This window comes from Lipophrys pholis, assembly GCF_963383615.2.
Source record: "Lipophrys pholis genome assembly, chromosome: 6".
Lineage (NCBI taxonomy): Eukaryota > Metazoa > Chordata > Actinopteri > Blenniiformes > Blenniidae > Lipophrys > Lipophrys pholis.
This window is the reverse complement of record NC_137629.1, coordinates 2,397,830-2,416,806: the sequence shown is the minus strand read 5'-3', so window position 1 is coordinate 2,416,806 and position 18,977 is coordinate 2,397,830. Positions and strand designations below refer to the sequence as shown.

Below are 18,977 nucleotides of genomic sequence, written 5' to 3'. Positions count from 1 at the left end.
GGGTAGGGGTGTAGATATGGATGGATGACTTTTTTACCGCTTGGTGTTGACGATGGGAGGAATCACATTCTCTTGCCTTCAGTCATGAACCAAACAAACCTAATTTGAATCTCTACTTATTATTGAAAGACAAACTAATGCACCACCAGTCAGTTATGTAATCCTTTCAATTGTCATCATTAAACCCAAAGAAACTGAAATTGAAATCTCAGACCAAAACAAGCTGCATACAAACAACTGACCTCATGAGCTGCGTATATTTTTAAGAATCTGGTGGTAAAGGTCAGTTTTTGGACCTTTTATCTCCACATACCAAAGTTACATAACCACCAGGAGAAGAAGAGCTTCAGTGTAGAAAACACAGAACAACCCACTTCTCCATCGGCGGTCTCACCGGACCATGATGCAATGCAGCCGGACAAAACATCAGAACATCACATCTGTGGATTCCTCCTGCCGTCGTACTGCAGTGGAATCAGCAGGCGGGGATTCAAACCTTGAGAAATGATTGTGGGGTTGAACAAAAGTGAATATTTATGTGAATGTATCTAACAAATGACATGTTTATGATGAACGTTTACATTTTAACCCTGCTTGTGAGATCGAAGATTTAATTACTCATCTTTAGTCGGTTTTGTGCAGCAGGTCATCACAAGACTAAAAGCCCATTTACACGACAACGTTCTCAAGTGAAAGAGCAAAACTTCTTCATTCTCACGTTCGGAATATGAAACTTCTTGAAAACAAATGCTGCTTCTACACATGCTCAGCAGAGCCAATCAGAATGTTTCCTCCATCTTGTTATGACTCCCAGTGCATCTTCTCCTGGACTTTGTACTTTTATTTTGACAGTCACCATAATAACAATCCAACTTGGTAGTTTTATTTTGACAGTCACTGTATCACAATCCAATTTGATGGTCTGTCCCCTAGAATGTCCGTGTTCTGTTAATGTTTAGAGCTCATTGTTCTCTGCTGTGTGTGTGTGTGTGTGTGTGTGTGTGTGTGTGTGTGTGTGTGTGTGTGTGTGTGTGTGTGTGTGTGTGTGTGTGTGTGTGTGTGTGTGTGTGTGTGTGTGTGTGTGTGTGTGTGTGTGTGTGTGTGTGTGTGTGTGTGTGTGTGTGTGTGTGTGTGTGTGTGTGTGTGTGTGTGTGTGTGTGTGTGTGTGTGTGGTTTTATTACAAAAACAACCAACAGCTCCAACTAGTGGCCCAATGTAGTGAACTACATCATTTTCAGTGTTTCTGCCATTTCCATTTAAACGTACCTTGTTTTTCAAAATGTTGCCGTGTAAACGTGAAACAAAAATGCAGTAGAACGTGTGTTTTCTCTTGAAACGTGGTGTAAACATGGTCTTATACCACAACACAAATGTAAAAGTACGACGCCAGAAGGGCAGAATATAAAAGTACAAACACTGTTTATCTGTTTGGAGCAGGCTGCTTCATTGCCTATGAACATAAATGTTTGAGAAGGAAGTGAATCAAACGTTATTTGTCATCAGACCCACTGCTGCTCAGTCACCTTGTAACTTTGGTCTTTATTCCTCGGATTGTGTGACATCACTAACAAACGTCTGATTGATTATGAGCTTATTAATTCTGTGTGTTGATTTGTGACGGCGGCCTTGTTCTTCCTCTCGTCCCTGCAGGATAATGTGTGAGACGGTGCGCTACGAGCGACACGAGGCCAACGAAGTGCTGTACTAGTAAGTATCTGTGTGTGTGTGTGTGTGTTGATGATATTTCAGTTTTAACTGGACCTGAACAGCTGCGGAAGATAAAGGATGAACGCTTCAGTTTAATGTGATCAAAACCCGGCGTGGGCTGAAGTGATTGATGAACCCGACTGCAGCGACTTCGTCAGTAAAACGAGCTGAAAGCTTCATAAAAGCCGGGATTGGTGAGGCGCTGGTGGAAGTGTGTTTGTGTGGATGTGGGTCAGTGTCACACTGAATCACCCTGCAGCTCGGCCGAGGAGCTGGACCCTCACTGGAGAACTCGGCTCCACTTTCAGCTCCGTTTAGTGACTCGGTGTGGAAGCAATCGACAGGAAAGTCACTTTATTTAGTGGTTATGAATCCAACTGGTGAGATATGGAGAAAAGTTGTGGCTCAGGTGGCAATGATTGGAAACCAGTCTGTCTCTTTGCTTTAGAAAGCACCGAGTGTCCATGTGCAGGACAACGTTGGTGTTGTTTCATATTGAAGACAGAGTTTTCCTCACTTGTTCGATTGTACAGTAATATGTACAAATAAGTAAAAAAAGAGTATTATTCTTTAATAGTGATGAGGACAGATTAAGTTACAGTAAAATAGTAATCTTTATGTATAAGAAAATTAAAAACGTACATATGTATGTGAAAGTTTGACATATTAACTGAACCTTTCCATGTTGAAACTGATCCGACAAACAGCGACATTATTAAATAATAAAGTTTAAAAATTATTTCCTGTTTACGCAGAGTTTTAAAGTGAAAATGCAAAACGTTCATACGGTTTTGGGGGGACTGTTGACACGACAACGGCGCCCTGAGCCACTGGAAACTTTTTGAAAACACCTCGACTCCGTTGCCGTGGAAACGGGGTGAAAACACAATTTTTCTGAAACAAGCAGGCCAAAAAAGAGTCTTCTCTTGAAACGGTGGCGTAAACTGGGCCTTAAAATGGCAGACTGTTGATGAAGAGAAAGAAAAGACAGATCCATTTGTCCTCTTGAGTTATTGGGGGTTAATATGATCACAAAGCGAAACACACGACCTCTGACAACATTTGGATTCCCTCTGAAAAGCTGCTGCAACAAAAAAGAAGTTTGACTGCTGTCACCGGCTGACTTCCTCCGAACGCCCGCGGAGAGAATTAAGATGGTTAATTAACTCTGTCAACATCTCGGGGGCGGGGGGGGGGGGGGTGGGGTGGTGGTCTCCTGATCCCTGTGTGTGTGGGTGTCTGTGTGTGTTGGGGGAAGATGTGGAAAAGTCAACACCTCATTAGAAGGCCACTTGGTGATTAAACAATAGGAATGCAGATTAAAGCTGTGGTCACATAATGGACTCTAGTTTTCAGAGTACACACACACACACACACACACACACACACACACACACACACACACACACACACACACACACACACACACACGCACACACACACCACAGCGCTCACTGCTTTCCACACAGCCTGCACAGGTGGAGAAGCCCACACACCTTTAGTCATGTCCCGTGTGTTCAGGGATGCTCCACATGTAAATATATGCAGCCAGGATTAAAAATTAAAACCTTAAACTGATGAGAAATCTTCAGTTTTCTATCTTCACCAAACATGCAGAGAGAGATTCCGTCTTTTTCATGTCGGGATACAGTTTGATCCAAAAATGTCCATCCCTCCACCTTTTGGCCGGTTTATCCACCCAATGCCAGCGGAATGTAGACGAGGGGCAGGTCACACACTGAACAGCTCAGCAGGTCGTCACCAAACCACACACACTCATGTCACCCCTACAGACAATTGTATGCAGCGGTTGGACAACATTGTGAAAATAATCTCTGCACACAAAGAAATACCGGAAACACTACAAACGCTGCAGTTTGCACGTCGGGCCTCTGGTTGCTGTTGTGTTGTTGTGAAGTGGAAGCAGTGCGATGTAAACATTCAAGCTTCTTCAGACTGTCCACTCAGTGTCTGCTCTCTGTTAGAAATGTCTTTCCTCCTTTACTCTGCAGATGAAACGCACATTTACATTGAAAAATTCAAACATTCTGAATTCTCCATTGTGGTTGTTGTTGATGTGCCGTTTTCATTGATCACCGTGGGGGTGAGAAACTAGTTCCCCAAAGCGTCACATGAGAAATTAGCTCTGCCTTCGAGGGCTGAGACTGAAGTCGACTAGAGTTTTGCTGAATATGAATTATCTCTTGGTAAAAAGCAGTTTTTCCCACAACGCTCTGCGTCACTTCATCTGAGCCTGTGTCGGGAGACCATGATTAAATTATTTATAAACATTATTTATTTTTTCTTCTACTCTGAAACACCTTTTCTGTGAGGTAGGAGTTGGTCGCTTCGGGAGCCAAGATGCTCGGCACAACTAATAATGCAAAAATGATCCAAAACATGTCAAATGTGACCAGTTTACATGTGACAGTTAGTGATGTTCATTTGATTCAGTATTTCCCAGTGACGCCCTGAGGGCTGGTCAAAGGGCCTCGTCGCTCCAATCCCAGACTCAAACCGGGGGTCATGTCATGGTGAGGCAGTAGTGCTGAACACTACATCACACGCAGCCTCAAAAAATTTCTAAAAGTAAAACTCAGAAATAAAACGCGAAGTGATGAGCATCAGAAGTGTCCCAGCAGGCCCTCGCTGGTGTTCGCTTGCTACTCGTTTGACTTTCTAGGTTTTAGAAGACATAAGCAGTGTTGTGCCGTCAGAACAGGCTGTTTGTGGACGAAGCAGAACAGAGGTGCTGCGATGTGACGCTGCTGAGACGTAGTGGGTGTAAGTCACAAGAAGCCGCTCCGTCCCGCCTGACCTGCGGTGAAATCCATCACTTCTCACGGCTGTCTGCAGCGAGGCGGCATTAAGACGGAGTCATCCTCACCTCAGCAGACGACTGAACATCGGAAAAGAAGTCGGAGGATTAGAGAGTTGATGAATAACAGCCTGTTCAGACTGGCCGGATCGAGTTTCTGAACAGAAAGGATGAGAGCGTGAGTCTCCCCTCGCAGAGTTTAGACCACAATGTGCTCTAGAACAACTTCAATTTGTCAGCGTTAAAAGTTTTCCTTATCTGGTAATAGTGAATAAATGAAAAGTGGAAAAGTTTTGAAGAAATGTCCCTCAACACTGTCGAGCTGCTTTCTTCTGCTTCTTGAAACATTCTTGAAATTTCTCTCTCCAGGAAAGAGATAAACAGTGAAATCTGTTTCCTCTCCGCTGTATTTAAATTCTAAATCCACCTCTCCACGTGTAGCTGCAGACGACCTGAAATCTTCTTCAGAAAAAAACACAAAATGAAGACAAAGTGACTCCAGAACAGCAGTTTGCTGAATCCTGAAAAGGTCGAGTGTTGGACTCCGTCCATTAATCTTTGTCTAGTTTCCTCTCAGTACAAAGACTTGAGCACCTGATTGATCCCCTGAAGGCTCCGCCGCCGAATGAAGCTCATGTATAGAACAAGCTTGTTTTCTTGGTGGACTGACGTCCAAAGTCACTTCTGTTTAAGTGGACAACAACATTCTGCAGTTAGTCCAACACTAAAAACTGAACTGGTCTCACTGTGGACAACGAGGACGTGGGTCCTGCCGTCTTCAACTTACTAACTGAGGATTCGGTTTTAGTAATGAAGTTCTTCATTACTCTCAAACAAACACGTATTTCCAGCATTTCCATTTCCTGAAAGATACCCGGGTTTATCGACGTCTCAGCTTCACAGAAACTCCTAAAGGTTCCCGAACCAAGATCCCGTTTGTCCACTGGATCTCTCCACATCTGGATTCTCTCTGGAAAAACCATCAGTTTCATTCAGACTTTTCTGGAGGCTTCAAGACTCTTTCTTTGACAAAGTCTGGATTTTTTTCTGGCTGGAGCTGCCGCCACGCCATCTTTGATATCCCACAATCCCTTGGGGCAGGTTTCCCAAGATGGCGTCAGTCAGGAAACATCAACAGTTTGATGGTTTGTCTGGAAACTTCTGGACTTTGTTGTGAAGGATTGAGGAACCTGCAGGTTGGAATGAGAGGAGAGGTTCTGGTTTGGTTTATTCTCTGTGCAGAAGTGAAATCTTTTAAGGAATGTATATTTTAAAGATTTTGTTCTGGTAGAGAAACTTTAAACTATCTAGTGTTTTATTTATGCACACGCCTTCTTGACCACCACTAGTTGGTGCTACAGAGCTGTCGGACAGTAATCCTCCTCAGTATTTCACTGTTCAAGCTGCAGCTTGTGATCCTGTGGCTGTCGCTTCTCGCTAAACAAGCGCAGTTTGTTTTGTAGTTCAGTAGTTTTGTCTAGAAAATAAAAACGGGCTATTTAATTGATTTATCAAATCCGAAGCTAAAAACGACTGCTATTCAGCAAGCGTCTGCGGTCATTTTTAAGTGCAATGAGAGAAAAAAAATCGAAAATTTAAACGAAACTCAAATTTGTCTTTAAAAAAAATCATAGTTTTATTTTCTTTTTAAAGGCCAAATAGCCTTGCTCTACGATGCAGGCTGTGGAAATTAAAAACAAAAAAAACGAGTTCCTTCATAGTAAAGTTTCCTGCTGCATGAGTGACCTGATTTAAGTCTTTAAGAAGTCGTTTGTGGAATATGTGAAGAGTTTTCTTCATAACCTGAAAACCAATGGTTGGTGTAATACCTGGCCCGTCACGGCCTGAACTGGATGTGAAAGAGTGACTGTGTTCAGGTGTGATCGTCCCCCGTCTGACACATTTCAACCAGCCGAGGCCTACGAAAGAAAAGAAAAAGACACTTTATCTAGTGTGAGCTGGGTTGTTTGAGGATAAAAACTCGCGTTGGGACAAACTTAAAAGCGTTTTTAAAGTCGGCTGGCAGAGTGTCGCTGCTCTCTGATGGGGAACGTTTGCGATCTTACCCCCGGGCCGAGGCACAGAAACACAGCGGGTTATTTTCTTTCTGCTTTATTGGCTCATTTCATTTGCACGGGTGTGTACGCTTGTGACACAGATTCAAGTCGTGTGTTTGTGTGTGTGTGTATGTGTGTGTGTGTGTGTGTGTGTAAGCCTGCATGTATTAACCTATAAAATTCAGGCACGTCTCTCCCAGATAAGAGCTGGGCATTAAACAGCAGCGGATCAGATCGAGTTTCCTCCTCTCCGGGATCTTAATCAGCCCGCTCCTCTAAAAATACAAGCTTTTAACAGCCTATCTTCATGTTCTCATCTGTTTATAACAATGGCAGTAATGTGCTGTGGAACGACTGCTCTAAAAGTCAATGGGGAGATTTAATTGTGATGGCATCTCTTATTAAGTTGTCTGGCTTGTAATGTACACTGAGATGTATCTAACAGCAGCAAATACTGCAATACTTTCCAATTACAATGTACAAAAATGTGCTTGTAACAGCTTTACGATCATCAAGACAGACGCTCGACGGTTTCTTATTAAATAACACGACAAGTCTGCCAGTATATTTTACACTATTCACAATTTTGTTGTCCCATTAAACACATAAAAGAGCTTATTTTGTAAAAACTGTCCGAGCTTCAGTTTGCTTCAGCAATTTTTTGTGCGTGTTTGTATATATATATTTTTTCTTGTTGTGCAAAAATCCATAATGTTGCATGAAATGTCTCGTTGTGACCCAGTTAAGAGCCGAGCGCTCGCGGCTCCAGGCGGGCGATCAGCAGCCGCCGGCGGTAATGATAGCAGGATAAGAGGTAATAGTTAGAAAAGTACTCATCTTCTCTGCCTGTGGCTCCAGATAGCTGGAGTGCTGACCACACACACACACACACACACACACACACACACACACACACACACACACACACACGCTCTATATCTCATGAAAACACCCCATCCTGCGAAAGTCTGACCCTCTCAGGATTTACAATCCTCAGATTATGTGTCTAAACCGTCGTGAGTCAGAGGCTGACCTGGCACCCGGCGCAGTGCGAAGAGGCTTTCACCTCCTCCTGTCTGCAAACCTTCACCCTGACGCACTCTGGCAACGTGCCAGAAAGTTTGGCACGAGGCGCGTTCAGAGGTTCGGAGTCTTCATTTGTTGTTTAAACTCTCAGAAGTCAAGTGAGGAGCACGAGGGAGCGTTTCTCCTTCTTTTATCGTGAGATGGAAGCAACAAAATCCATCAATCAGTCAGATGTTGGGGATTATTTTTAAAAATGTTTCTTTCTTTTTTGTTTGTCTTCTACGTCTTGTTCTGTTTCCTTCTTGTCCCGTTCTTCTGGAACTGCAACGCTCCCATTTCACAACCAGGAGTTTCTACCAGGGTTAAGCACTTTGGCCTAAAAAAATTTTTTTTAAAGAAAAATTGAAGTTTTGATTTGATTAGATTTTTTTCTCTCGATGCACTTAGAAATGACTTCAGATGTCAAAAGTGCAACTTTATTTTTCTGATTGTCCTCAGAGTTAAAGTGCACATAAACAATCCCAAAATAAAAAGTAAACGAGGCTCAGTCGTTCAACAAATTCAAGCTTCAACCAGGTTTAAGCAAAAGTGCAACAGAAACTACGGAAACCCACAAGGAGCGGGAGAACAGAACGCAAAAAATGCCGAAAAACTGGTGAGGCTCAAATTTGCTAAATAACAATTGTTTTTAGCTCCAATCGAATCGAATTTCTGCCCAGTTTCTACACATTGACCAGATTATTATTGATGATCGGCGATGATCGACAGATGACACCACGGGGCCAGAAAATCAGAAAACAGAAGCACAAAAGTGGCATTAAGAGTAGATCTCATGCACGTACTGTGTGCAGAGACGAAAAAGGACAATCCAGGAAGAACACTTAGCAGACGGTGTTATTTTAACCCCTGTCCGGGGTTCAGAGCAGCAGCTGTGGGAAAGTCACCCCTCTCTTGCTCGCGGCGACGCCCAGAAGCTGCTCGCGCTCATGAACACGGCAGTCGAGGCTGAAACACGCCGGGCGACAAAACCTGGAGTCTGATCACGCCCCGGTGACCAGTCGGCTTATGTAATCCCAAACTCCAGTACACAGTGTTCTTACTGCGCCTATGAGCCCGACGTCCGTCATCTCAGGAGGACTCAGCTGCGATTTCATGATCAGCTGCGATTCCATGAGCACAAATGAAGGAAAACTGGAAATCAAAGATAAAAATCAGACCAGACAATAAAAACAGGAAGTCCAGTGACCCGGTCGGGTGTGACTGGGTCACACAGCAGAACAGGTTCAAAATGGGACTTTAAAACCCACTTGAAGATGAAATGTCTATTATTATTTATTTTGCCGGGGTCATCCGTCTGCAGTCTCTGTGTCACTCTGCGGTTCCTTTTTTAGTTTTATTGGCCGGACTCTTGAAGCCCAGAGGCTTTATTACATAACGTTGTCCTCTGATGTGGTACTGACGGTCTCTCGAGGATTTCATGGACAAAACAACAGCTTGAAATGCTCATTGATTGGAGATTATTCTCCGTTTTTTAAAAAGTTTCTCGGTATAGATACACTTCTGTTTTCAAAAGATTCATATCATCCAGCTTCACGTCCTCCTGGTCTGGTCGGTCCAGAAACCTTCAGTATTCTAAGGTTCTAGCTCCTCCTTGATTTTCCTCCATTTGAATATTGGATCATAGGAGCTGCATTCAGAATCTGCTGTGTCTGTGTGAGCTGGTCTGGCTCCGCCCACACATGCCCTTCTTGGGAAGAGGAGGCAGTACTTCCTCTTGTGGTGCCATGTGCCAGAGCAGAGCTGCCTAATTGTGGGAGGAGTCAAAGGGCGGGCCTACCTTGATTGGGATTGGCTAAACCCCCGATGACACTATATAGGGTTTGATTTCTGATTGGCTGCTTGGAGCAACACACTTTTTAAAACCTGAAACAAGCCAGGGAGAGAGAGGACAGACTGTCTTCACTTCTGGGACGTCAGTCCAGGTATGTGGATGATTAGTACTGCTGGAGAATCTTTAGGAAGTGAATTTAGCAGAATATGAGCCCTTTTAAATTATTATTGAAGATTCCCACTAACAAGATACGATGATGTATTTCTGGTGCAAACCACCGAGGAGACATTGGAGAAAAAAACCCCATTATCTACAGAAAGTTGAAAATGGTTTAAGTTCAATGATATCGTGTGAGCATGACGTTGTGTTTTCAGTATTGAAATGATGGAATTTGGATTAAAAATGAACACTTAAGTTTACACTGTAGTTTTTCTTGCAGAGAAACTTGACTTAGTGAAGAAAAAAAAATTCTTCTGAATACAGTGTAGTTGTTTTTTTTGTAAAATTCTGCCCCCCCCCCCCCCCCCCCCCCCAGCACTCGTATAACCCCGCTCCCCCCGGTGAAGGCTTCCCTGTGGGGGTTTTGGTGGATGATGTTGAGCATTTGACTATCGCTTCCAGCACGCGTGACCCAGTTCAGTCAAGCTGTCGTGGTACATAAGAGTCTTCTATCTCCTACTTTTTTTTTTTTTTGCTCTTCTTTTTTCTCCTCTTCCTCCTCGGTGGGCATGTGAGGTGCTTCCTTCTCTCAACACATCTGCGTCCCAGCAATTAATATTTAATCATTTAATTCAACTCGTCCCCAAATGCAAAGAAGAGCCATAAAAGCGGCGGCGGAGTCTGCAGGGAGGCGTCTGGAGATCAGTGGAGGAGGAAGAGGACGGGGAGGAGGAAGACGCTGGGTAGATCTGCCGGGAGGGTTTGCTTGGTGTCAGTAGGGTGCACTGTCTGCAGCCTCGTTGGCTCTCCGAGGAGCCGCCAGGGAGGGCGAGACTTTTACCGGTGATTAAAAACTCTGTACCTTCCTGTAAGCAAAGAGCAGCCAAACGCTGCCGACGTGAGGCTGAGCATTGATTCCCCGCCACCTCTGGTTTCAATTAAAATATCTCACTTGGACGGGGTGATAATGACGGGAGCTGCTGCCTGATTAACGGCGAGCAGAAGCAACACCGGCTCTGATTTCAGGCAGGTGATCGGGGGTAAACACGGGTGGAGGACACGTACAGCGAGCCAGAACCCGTCACTCAGTTTGTGCCTTCAGGTGAAGCATCGCCTTAAAAACTCGGCTCACGTTGAAGAAAATGGGAAATGTGTAAATTCTTCCAAATAATCTTATATTTGTGGTTTGTTACTGCATATTTCTAAACTGTTATACAAACGCCACACTTCATACACCTTTCAGGTTTAGACATCACACTTGATGGCGTTTTTTAAAGATGGATTCCAAATAGATTGAGTCTCATTTGTTTCCATTGTTTCCTCTCATAGTATAAAAACATATATTTGATGTTATGTTGGACTACATTATATGTTTAAGTCGCTTATTGTTTTGTTAATTAGAATTAAGTTACATCAAATAATCATAGAATTTCTGGAATTATTTTGTATGTTGATCAACGATTCATCATTTCTGGGTAACTAACTAGATGCTGTTCTCAGTGAGTGTTTCTTCTTGTCAGGAGGCTCAAAACCAGAAATAAAAGCCAGTGTTTGGTTCTCTGCATGCCTATTTCTGTCTGTCCACCACCGACAGACAATTCACATTCCCAACACCGGAGCGCGGCGGTATCGGTGTTACGTGTCACGTTAATACTTCCTCCTCTGGATCTCTTCTTCTTCCTCCATGTCACAGAGATGTTCACTGACATATTTGATTGACGAGGACTTTCAAACGCTCTCAATTGTTTTGATCACCGGTAAACTTACCTGCTAAATTTAGCCTGAGTTTGAAGGAACGTCTCTTTAGATGGACAGTGATTCTTCAGTTCGACTGATTCCAAGTTAAAGGTGAAGCGACGGGAGCCGGTGGATCATAGAGCAGCAGGTCACTGCACTGATATTTAACGTGACCCGCAGAGCGGTTTCATATGCTACGCTTACTCTTTGAGCCCCTGGAAGCGATTGCACAGATTAAAAAAACAAGCATTAATGGTTTTTTATCCATCTCTCTTTAGCATTTGTTTACATTCTCAGTAGTTGAACACCCCACTTTGATAATCCCGCTCGTACCGACCATCGAGGATCCAGATTATCTCCCTGCAATCCCCGCGCTCGCTCCGAAGGCCCGAGGATGAGCGGGATGAGGAAGAAAACAAAACTGATGCTTTTTAAAGTCTGTGTTATCCCTCCGGCATCGCCAGCATGCTTTAGAAACGGCGACAGTCCTAATAGAATTAAGAGTTGTTTATCTCGTCGCCTCAGACTTTGATGTTTCTTAATGAATGAACAAGTGATGCCACTGGAATCTTAAATCATCAAATAAAAAAAACAAAACTGCAGGAAAAACAGTTTGTTGTTGGATGTAGTGAAAATATGACTGCCAGATGCGTCTTGCCGGGGTCAGCCGGCGTTCACTCGGTCTGCAATGCCCAATTTCCTGGTGTGTTTCAGCAGGGCGCTGGCTGTGGGAGGAGGAGGGATGAGTCTGCGCTCCATTCATACTTCTCTCTCTGCTGCACTTTGCACTCATCTTCCTCATGTCTTCTTTTTTCCTTCCTCCTTATACAAGTCTTCAAGAATCTCTCGTCAGGTCTGAGTCGATTCGTTGACCTGGGACATCGTAGTTTTTCACAGGGAGCTCATGCAAAGCTTCAAATAGAGACGAGTTAGAAAGTGGCTTAAAAAGTCATAATATTCTCTGTTGATTACAGAAATAAAAGGTTGAGTTCAAACATGTGTGGGGTTATATTCTGATCCTGGACGGGATTACAGTGTCTCTGGGGAAATGATGTCAAACTGTGTGGCCCTTGTTTTCACTTTCTCCATGAAATTACTGCCAGTTTCCCACAACGCTGTTTTAAATCTGCAGTCTTCTCGATCACTGTGTCGGGGAGGATTACTGCCGTCTGATGACTCTGTGGCCCCGAACAGTCAATCTGCATGAACAAATCAGTAAATGGTTTATTAGTGTGATGGTTTGGGTTTCTGATGTCGAAGTTACAGTAACAGAAGTCAAAATGACAGTTATCAACGAACAGGGAATCCAATATGATCGGAACAGGAAACACAAATCAATTCTTCATCAAAATGTTGTTTCTGGTCGAAAGTATCAAAAATATTTGATGCAAAATTATTTATTAATTTATTAAGCATCAGTTTGACCTCAGATTTACATCTTTGAAGATTTCTCACTTTAGATTCAGTCATTTATTACGTTTGCATGTTTATTCAATCAGTCGCAGGTTTTTTAAACTTAGACACACACACACACACACACACACACACACACACACACACACACACACACACACACACACACAGCAGATATTGTTTAAAAGCTGCTCCACCATCTGACTTCCATTTCTCGACAGTTTTCACATCTTCGCCCGCAGCGTCTATCGAATAGAAAAGTCATTTTCTGTCAACATTTCTGACCAACGGTGCTAATTTGTGTCTTTTTTTTTCTTTCCCTCCGTCCTCCAGCCCCGATGACATAGGAAGCTGCTGGTACATCCTGTTGTCCGGCTCCGTTTTCATCAAGGAGTCCATGTTTCTGCCCCGAAGCAGGTAAGATTTTCAGCCGTATGTCACTTCCGAGGAGGAACCGAGAGTTCACTGTGGACACGGAGGAAAGAGACGACTGTCACTTTATTTTCTATCCACACTAAAACAGCGGTACTTTTTAAAAATAAATACTAACTAAAAAAGAAAATGCACATTTATCTGATTTCCCAAAAGAGAAATATGCTCATGAAATATTTCTCTTTCAAATACATTTAAAACCATCAAGCTTTATTCTGCAGCTTTAGTGTCGTTTATATTAAAGTGTTTTCTGTGAGATTACTTCAAACGTTTTATGCAAAGTTTCTGCGAAGACACCAAACATCCTTGTGATCACTTTTGCTCCAATGAGCCTGATTGGAATTGTGCAGGATAACAAGACACTGACATGAACTGAGGTTCAGATCCCCGCAGCATAGAGAACAATACCTTCTCTATTTACTAACCCAAATCCTTCAGCATAGTTTTAACCTTGATTTACAGCTAAATCTGTAAAGTAGGACCATTGTTAAACGTTTCCATTACGTCAAAAAAAAAAATAGCTTGTCTATTTTCATGTTAAATGTGTTTAAAGGAAACTCCACATTCGCAACAGAAGACTGCTGTTATTTTCTCACTAAACCCTGAATAACAACCATAAAAACACTGAATATTCTCTTTAAGTGTAGAAAATCTGCATCAAAACATGTTTACTGTCATTATAATCTCTCACCAACATATTTAAAACGATATATTAAAACATATTTAATATTTTATAAGATATTAAATTTGCTAATAGAAGCTGTATATTATTGAATGTATTTAAATGTCCTGTGTGTCATCAAACATCCGAGAGTGTGTACGGTTCTGCTTGTGGTTAAAAATACATGTTGTGCTCATAAATTAATGCGGCAGAATTCCACCATAAACATGTGGTAATCTCGTATGGCAGCGTCTCAGATGGACTTGAATTGGAACCTTGAAGATTTTCTCTTTTTTCTAGAAGTTATTGATCTGAATATGGGACAAAAGGTGTGTGTGTCACATTAGGGGGGGTTTGGATTCACACCGAGAAGCAGGAGGAACACAACAGGTTGGGTTTGTTAGAGGGAAGAGAGTGAAGCTGAGTGCTGGACGGTAACGATCTACCTCAGATTTCCATGTTCGGCTCTCGGCAGCGATCACCGCCTCCGAAGTCGAGACCCAAATGTTAAAAAGCTGCGATTTCACAAGTGGCTCGGTTACATGAACCGCCTCTGTGGGCGTCTGAAAAACAATGATCTTTTCATCCGTCCGGCTTGTGTAACACACCTACAGCAACACTGGGGGGGGGGGGGGGGGGGGGGGTAGGGGGTAGGGGGGTAGCGGTCATTGTCCGGATTCGCCCGGACGTGGGAGGCATTACAAACCAAAGTACTCCATCGGAAATGTGCCAAAAAGCTGCTCCCCCTCTTAAATCTAACCTTTTCAGTTTTGCCAAGGTGAACGTGTGCGTGTGGGACGCCGGCGGGGGATTAGCAGGTATTGGCAGATTAAAGCTGAAGCTCCACCGCAGTCGCGGAGGAGCTGCAGGCCCTGAAAGTGTTTACTAAGCATGCGAGGGGCTGAATGAACGGCTCATCGGTTACTCACACTGATGCAGGGTACTGTCTCTTTAAGTAAATTATACAGATGATGGTCCAGGATACAGCGGGAAGAGCGTCGGGCGTCTGCAATCATGTTCTTCCAAACTGGAGCAGCGGAATCGACATTTAATTCGTACATAAGATGAATCCCGCTGAACTGTCATAACCAGGCTGCATAAGAACCAAACCAAACCATTTTCATCTGTTTTTAATCGTTCCTTGTTTGTATTATTCATTAACATTTCTTATCATATCGCATGTTTGTGAATGCTTTGAGGATTTCTATTTCTTTCATATTTAAATTTGCAGGTCCACTGTGTTTCTACCTTCATGTTAAAACACGTAATTTGATGGTTCGAAATATCTTTATTGGAGTTTTTATTTAAAACGGGGGGGGGGGAGTAGTTTTATTTCAGTTGTATTGATTCAAAGCAGCAAACAAGAACATTATTACAAAAATGAATCATCCAACAACCGAAAAAGGAATCGGCTGAAGCCTGTGGCTTATTTTGCCGATCCTGTACCATTAAGGGATTACAAATAAAGATCAGTAATCAAGTACAAAGCTAAATGACAGTTTAAGTTTGAAATCACTTTTTGAATAAGTAAATATCAAATTACCACATTCACAGCATGACCTTTAATTATTTCAGATCTTGACCTCTTTTTGAAAACACAGAGAATTCTGGGTTTTCCGTTCATCTTTAAGTCCATTCCATAACCTCACTCCCAAAACTGACACACACAAGCTCCTCCACCCAAACCAGTCATGTGACGGAGAGAATATAACACAACCTGAGGACCGGCGGCTGAGAAATGACCAGAGCTGTGAAAGTTAACGACGTTACTACTCAAGCTGAAGACTTTTCCGAACGCGAGTCTGGGGACAAACACTACATGTAGGATTTCAGATTCAATAGAGAAATAAACAATAGTTTTGGTAAAAAGAAGAGAAAAAATGGAGTGTGATTCTCAATGTGAACATTTCAGTATGTTCTTGTACTTCTTTACACCAAAACTTAATATCTATATTATTGTTATTATATAACTTAATATTTTTGGTGTGAAAAGTTGGTAAAGTACATACATGCATACAAATTAATCAAATAATACATTAATAAATTCAAAAAAATACATTAATACTTTTATGAATTAAATAAATAAATACATCAACGGACAAAAACTACTTTTGTTGTTGAAGCTCATGAACTTGGATCGTTTCTCATCAGCCTGGTTGGCCGAAACAAAATGTCTGGAAATGAAGCAAACGTGTTCCGGTGCTTTTGAGTCGCCGCCGTCACAGTGGAACGTTCTGCTTTGAAGATTCAAGGACTTCGGTGTCGTTCTGCTGCTCAGCCGTTGAATGGCTGCATTCATTTTTCAGTTCCAAAAAGGAAAGGAGGGAAATCAAAAGTTTTTGTCGCTGTGTCGCTTTATTCCCGGCTAAAGAAATTCTCTTCACGCCCTAGAAATCAATGCGGTTCGTGGAATTGAGAGACTTCCTGTTTTAGGAGTGCGACATGCGACCAGCTGTTTGAATGCGTGATGATGAAGGTGCTCGTCACCAGCTTCTCAAATGCTGATGCCTCATCTTCTTTCTCTGGAATGTCTGAAGTGACGCGGAGACAAAAGGCCCACGTTGCCTCGCCTCGTCTGTAAAGATGGGAGGCGGCGAGGCCGGAATGACTCGGAGGGCAAATTGTTTGTGGCACGAGGAAGTGAATGAAGTCCGGCGGGACTCGCTGGAGCTTTTAAAGACGTGGTGGAATTGGGTTTCAGACCAGTGCCCTGCCCAGAAATGGCCGCTCATATCGACACTGGCAGCCGGGGTGAAAACCCGATCTGCCCCCCCCCCCATGGTAACTGTAGTGAGATCTAATCCAGGGGAAGATGAATGACTCAGTCATTAAGTCAAGTAGCTCTGCGCCTCATTTAACCCAGCGGCCGGCATGAAATCAAATATAACCCCGACAGATACGTCTTAATAAACGGTGACACGGATGTAAATCACGTGCGCACGCACGCTCCTTTAATTATGTGGTCAGGAGCCGTGGTACCGGAACCTCCACCAAACGTTTCCCAGCATCCGTCAGAACTTAAGACGGCGACACGGCGACTCGGGCCTTCCCCAGAAAATTTAAATCTGTGGTCTTACTGTCTGTGGCACAGTGTGAGGAGTCTGCAGACCAGCGGACAGTGTCCAACCTTCATTCTATTTCGTTTCTGTCGTCGTTCATAGCGATGCTACCATCACACGGCCTCCATCTTCGGCTCATTTAACTAATTTATTACCTGAAAGCAGCAGCGGCGAATGTAGACGATGTACAGGATGATGTGATTCGGCAGTTTACTCGTCATAAAATGTACTCAACACATGCATCAGGTGATAATATACAACAATCTGGAGCATCGTTATTAACGTGAGTGTAAACATTAAAAAAAACAGCTTCTGTTTCATACAGTGTTTGTAATGTTTTATAAGTTACTCACACGTCTGCAGAAGAACTATTTACTACGGCCGAGATGTGCAAGAACAGTCACAGCGTTTCTACCGTCTACACGGAGACGGACCGTTTTCCGAAAGATTTGTTTCCCCTCCGTTTCCACGGTGACAGAACAGAGTCAGAGCGCCTTCGGAGCCGTTTTCAAAAAGTTGCAATTTCAGTCTCTCCGAGATTCCTTGTCGTGGAAACAGACGCCCAAAACGCAACAGGGATTTAGCATTTTTACTCAAACATGTCATAAATCACAAAAGAGAAGGTCAATTTAGCTCTTCAATATGTTTGCTATGATATTTCTGGCTTTTTTTGTGTTTTTTTATAGTAAGGACCAATAAGATTTTCAGTATTTATTATTTAAGATGAGGGAGCTCTCAATGCTGCTTCATTACATGACAAATATAGAATATGTGAAGCATTTTTCCAGAAATGATTTAATCAAACGGGTTTAAATCCCAGTTGAAAGACATCAGGGAAAACTATCAGATTGCACCTCATTCAGCCAACTGACCTCGATAAATATAGAGCACTTGGACATGAGCTCAACTCAAGAAAAGCTGCTCTGAATGCTCCGCAAATAGTTAAAGACTGAACATGGAACACAAAAAATACAAATTCGAGGAATAGAAACAGAATATTCAACATGCTTAAACATGTTTTGTTTTGTAAAGCGAGTTTGCGTGCTGTACATGGCGTTTCCCCCACTTGCATCAGTAACATGCTGAAGTTGTCAGTTCCTCTGGTATTAAACAGTGACGTGTCGGCTTGATGCTCCTGCTGGTCATGGAAACGTGTCATCCAAGTGTCAAGCTGTGTGAAAAAACAGGATGTTACTGGTTTAGTCATGTGTTGAGGCAGTTGTCAGCCACTGCCACTCTCTACGGGGTAAAACTGGCAATTATTGCAGACCGTGTTCATTTTCTTGCCGGTTGTCTCACAGCTGTTAGACGACTATGTTATTACCAGGCTGATTGTTCTCTCTGGTCCATTGTCGGCTTCTGACGTGATCAAGGTTTTGTTGGCGGAAATGAACTTACTTGTTGAGAATGTTCCCCTAAATCATTCAGATTTATGAATAAAGCATATTTCAGGCAGATTGATTGTTGGGATGAATTGCACCACAGGAGCTTAGGAGGCAGAACAATTGGCCACAAATAAAACCTGTTACGTGACAAAAACAAACTTTTAACTGTTTACAGTTGGTAGATCAGCAGCGCTCACATGTTCCGGTAATCACAACTTTTGCTTGAAGACACCTGGAAAACAACAACATTGTGAAGTCCAGGGCAGTAAAGGTCTCCCAGCAGCCCAAACCTACAGCAGCTTCACTAGAAAACGGTCCTGAACCAATTCTAACTGTAAACTCTATTACCTCCGCTAACGAAAGTTGGCAGAGAAGGTTATGTTTTCGTCTGCATTTATTTGCTCACTCACTGACTCACTCACTCACTCACTCACTCACTCACTCACTCACTCACTCACTCACTCACTCACTCACTCACTCACTCACTCGTTTGTATGTATTTGACCAACTATTGACCCGAATTCCATGAAATCTTCAAGGATGATTTGTCGTCATCCAAGGACCAATGGATTAGGTTTTGTGACGTTGGCGGCTAACAGTTTCCGAATGAATCCCAAAAAACGGTAAACATTTCCCATGCAAAGCGGATGAGACAGGCACCCCATGGAGGAGATCTACCTGGTTAGCATCG

The 18,977-nt window shown here is 43.0% G+C and overlaps 1 protein-coding gene across 1 annotated transcript in view; it reads left to right on the top strand.

Annotated features, from left to right (window-relative positions):
* rapgef2b (Rap guanine nucleotide exchange factor 2b) overlaps positions 1 to 18,977 on the top strand; it is a 116,072-nt gene that overhangs the window by 36,165 nt on the left and 60,930 nt on the right. Inside the window, 2 exon segments of the mRNA XM_080465468.1 lie at positions 1,652 to 1,708; positions 13,083 to 13,166. Of these exon segments, the coding sequence (XP_080321594.1) occupies positions 1,652 to 1,708; positions 13,083 to 13,166 (141 nt within the window).